Raw genomic sequence first — 3,462 nt, 5'->3', positions numbered from 1 at the left:
AAATAGTCTAAAATACCTCTTAATGTAAATCTATAAATGTCTGCCAAACTTTTAATTTTGTATCAACTTACTTCCTGATCTTTTAGAAAAATCAAAGACATATTGACTTCAAATCAATAGTTCAAAAGCATTTTTAAAATTATAAATAAAAGTTATTTTATTAGTATTATAAACAGTGAGGATATTTTGAACTAGCGTACATAATTCGAAACATTTATTGAATCCTCGTGTATAGTCGGCATGCCTTGGAATAGACGGAACTGTGACACTATTGATCACATTGGAAAATAGAAACGTACTACTCGAATTGTCGTGCTTCTAACTGCATCTATTTTTTTCCGTCACGAAACTTAATTATCAAGATCGAGAAAGGAAAAATGAGAGAAAATGATAAATTCTCATTAACGTGAATAGTTACAGGAAAGCTATATATATAGCTGAAACAGAGAGAAACTTCCGGTAGAAGCTAAACAAAAATAACAGCTGTCACTTGACAGCTCAGCACATTAACACAGCTCAGCATATTATTTACAACTAAAAATAACAAATCTAATAACAACTTAATACGCCCCCTCAAGAGGGACCATGAATATCCTTGATGGCCATCTTGCATAAGGAAGAATGAAGTAACGGCCAAGACAAAGCTTTAGTAAAAGGATCTGCAAGCTGGTGTTGAGACCGAATTGGCATGAGCTTAACCATTCCTTTAGTAACCATATCACGAACAAAGTGGCAATCCACTTCAATATGCTTAGTCCGCTCATGAAAAATAGGATTGGAAGCAATGTGTATCGCAGCCTGATTATCGCAAAAAAGCATTGTAGGAGAAGACAAATCAAAACGAAAATCTGATAGCAATTGTCGTAACCAAACCAATTCACTTACGGTGGACGCCAAAGCCCTGTATTTAGCTTCAGCAGACGAGCGAGAAACCGTAGTTTGCTTCTTAGACTTCCAAGAAACCAGAGAATCACCTACAAAAACACAAAAGCCGGTCACAGATTTTTGAGAATCTGGACATGAGCCCCAGTCAGAATCAGAAAAAGCCTTCAACTGAATTGGTGAGGCGGCAGAGTAAAAAAGACCTTGGCCTGGACTTGCTTTAATGTAGCGAAGCAAATGATGAACTGCCTGCAAATGGGGCACTCGGGGTTTTGCCAAAAATTGACTTAATTTGTGAACGGCAAAGGTAATATCCGGCCGAGTGATAGTGAGATAAAGTAGCCGCCCAATCAACCTTCGATATTGAGATGCATCAGACAAAAGAACCCCTTCATCTGCACCTAATATCACCTTTGCATCCATTGGAACAGTGGCTGGTTTACAAGCAAGAAACCCCGAATCTTCAAGCAATTGCAATGCATAATGTCTCTGAGAAAGCGCAATTCCAGCAGTAGATCGAGCTATCTCAATACCAAGAAAGAACTTCAAAGGACCTAAATCCTTGAGCTTGAACTTACTATGAAGAAACTGTTTTAAGTCATTGACAACCTCCAAGTTTGGCCCTGTAATGATAATATCATCAACATAGACTAGTAAAGCAATAAAGGAGTCACCTGCACCCATAACAAACAAGGAGTAATCGGATTTGGATTGGACAAATCCAAATTGAATTAAGGCACAAGCAAACTTAGAATTCCATTGCCGTGAAGCTTGTTTCAGGCCATAGATGGACTTGTTGAGTTTACAAACCAATCGGGTACCATTGGAAGATTTCGCCCCCTGAATGTTATAACCAAGAGGGAGATCCATGTAAACTTCCTCAAACAAGTCACCATTAAGGAAAGCATTATTGACATCTAGTTGAAACAAGTGCCATTTCTAACTTGCAGCTAAAGCTAAGAGAACTTTGACTGTGACCAACTTAGCTACAGGAGAAAAGGTCTCAAAAAAATCAACACCCTCCTGTTGTGTAAAGCCTTTGGCCACTAGACGAGTCTTAAACCTGTCAATCGACCCATCAGGTTTATGCTTAATTTTATACACCCATTTACAACCAATGGAGTGTTTTCCTTTAGGCAAAAGAACAACTTGCCAAGTATGATTAGTCTCCATAGCTATTAACTCATCTTTCATAGCATCCCTCCAATCAGCATGCTTAACTGCCTGAGGATAAAACTGTGGCTCTATGGAAGAAGAAACATTCATAACAAACTTCCTATAAGAAGTAGAAAGTTTGCTATAATCAAGTACCTTGGATAAAGGATGAAGAACAGTGGAAGTAGTATCAACCATCAAATTATTACAATGAAAATCTCTAAGATAAGACGGAGGCCGAACAAGCCTACTAGACCGCCTTATAGACAAATCAGGTATCCCAGGAACCGGTGGGGATTGAGGATCTTCAGGAAATTCAAAACCAGAAAATCCAGGCTCATGATGGTGATTAATAGAAGGATTGGGTAAAACAAAATTAGGAAAAGGATCTATATTTGTATCATCAGACCCTATAGAATGAAAAGGAAAGATTTCTTCATGGAAAACCACATCCCGAGAAATAAAAATTTTCTTAGACTGTAAATCCAGTAACCTATATCCTTTAACACCAGGCGGATATCCTAGAAAAACACATGCTCGTGCTCTAGGCTGAAATTTTGTTCGATGAGCCACAAGTGTAGATGCAAAAACTAAACACCCAAAAACTCAGAAATGAGAGTAATCAACCATATTGTCAAACAACAACTCATAAGGCGTTTTATTAAGCAGCAAAGGTGAAGGAGTTCTATTTATCAGAAAGGTGGCAGTAAGAATACATTCACCCCAAAACTTGATTGGTACTCCAGACTGAAAATAGAGAGCCCGTGCAACATTAAGCAAATGTTGGTGCTTCCGTTCAACAATAGAATTTTGTTGTGGGGTGTCGACACAAGAAAACTGATGTAGTATCCCAAGACTATCAAATAACTCAGTAAAATCCAATTCCCGAGCATTGTCTATCCTAAACTTCTTAATAAGGACGTTAAACTGAGTTTTCACCATATGACAGAACTTAGGAACTATAGTAAGAACATCAGATTTCTGTTTTAGTAAATAAATCCATGTAAAACGAGTGCAATCATCAACCAAGGTTAAAAAGTATCTATATCCAGCATGTGAAGGAATATGATACGCACCCCAGATGTCACAATGCACTAAATCAAATGCTGAATCGGACAAATGATTATGAGAATCAAATGATAATCTGCATTGTTTAGCCAATGGACAAATATAACATGGACCTTCATGACTAAAATTTGAAGCATCAACATTTAATTGCTTCTGTAAACCTACCAACCTTTTAAAAGACAAATGACCAAGTCGAGCATGCCATATCTTGGCAGTGACTTTATTCACAAACAAATGAGAAGCAGACAAATGATTGAAATCTGTAGATAACAAACCACAATTATTAGTATCCAGAACATATAAGCCATCCAGCCTTTTACCCCTGCCAATCATCTTCTTGGTGTTGATATCCTGAAT

General features: G+C 37.6%; 1 protein-coding gene across 1 annotated transcript; it reads right to left on the bottom strand.

The window, feature by feature from the left end:
• Positions 1-573: 573 nt before the first annotated feature.
• On the bottom strand, positions 574-1,752 carry LOC112093108 (uncharacterized mitochondrial protein AtMg00810-like). The gene has a single exon (XM_024170928.1). The coding sequence runs from the start codon at positions 1,750-1,752 to the stop codon at positions 574-576; it is 1,179 nt and encodes a 392-aa protein (XP_024026696.1).
• Between the last annotated feature and the right edge of the window lie 1,710 nt (positions 1,753-3,462).

Source organism: Morus notabilis, unplaced genomic scaffold, assembly GCF_000414095.1.
Source record: "Morus notabilis unplaced genomic scaffold, ASM41409v2 Scaffold774, whole genome shotgun sequence".
In the NCBI taxonomy this organism is placed as follows: Eukaryota; Viridiplantae; Streptophyta; class Magnoliopsida; order Rosales; family Moraceae; genus Morus; species Morus notabilis.
Note: the sequence above shows the minus strand (reverse complement) of the source record. Positions and strands in the feature narration are given on the sequence as shown.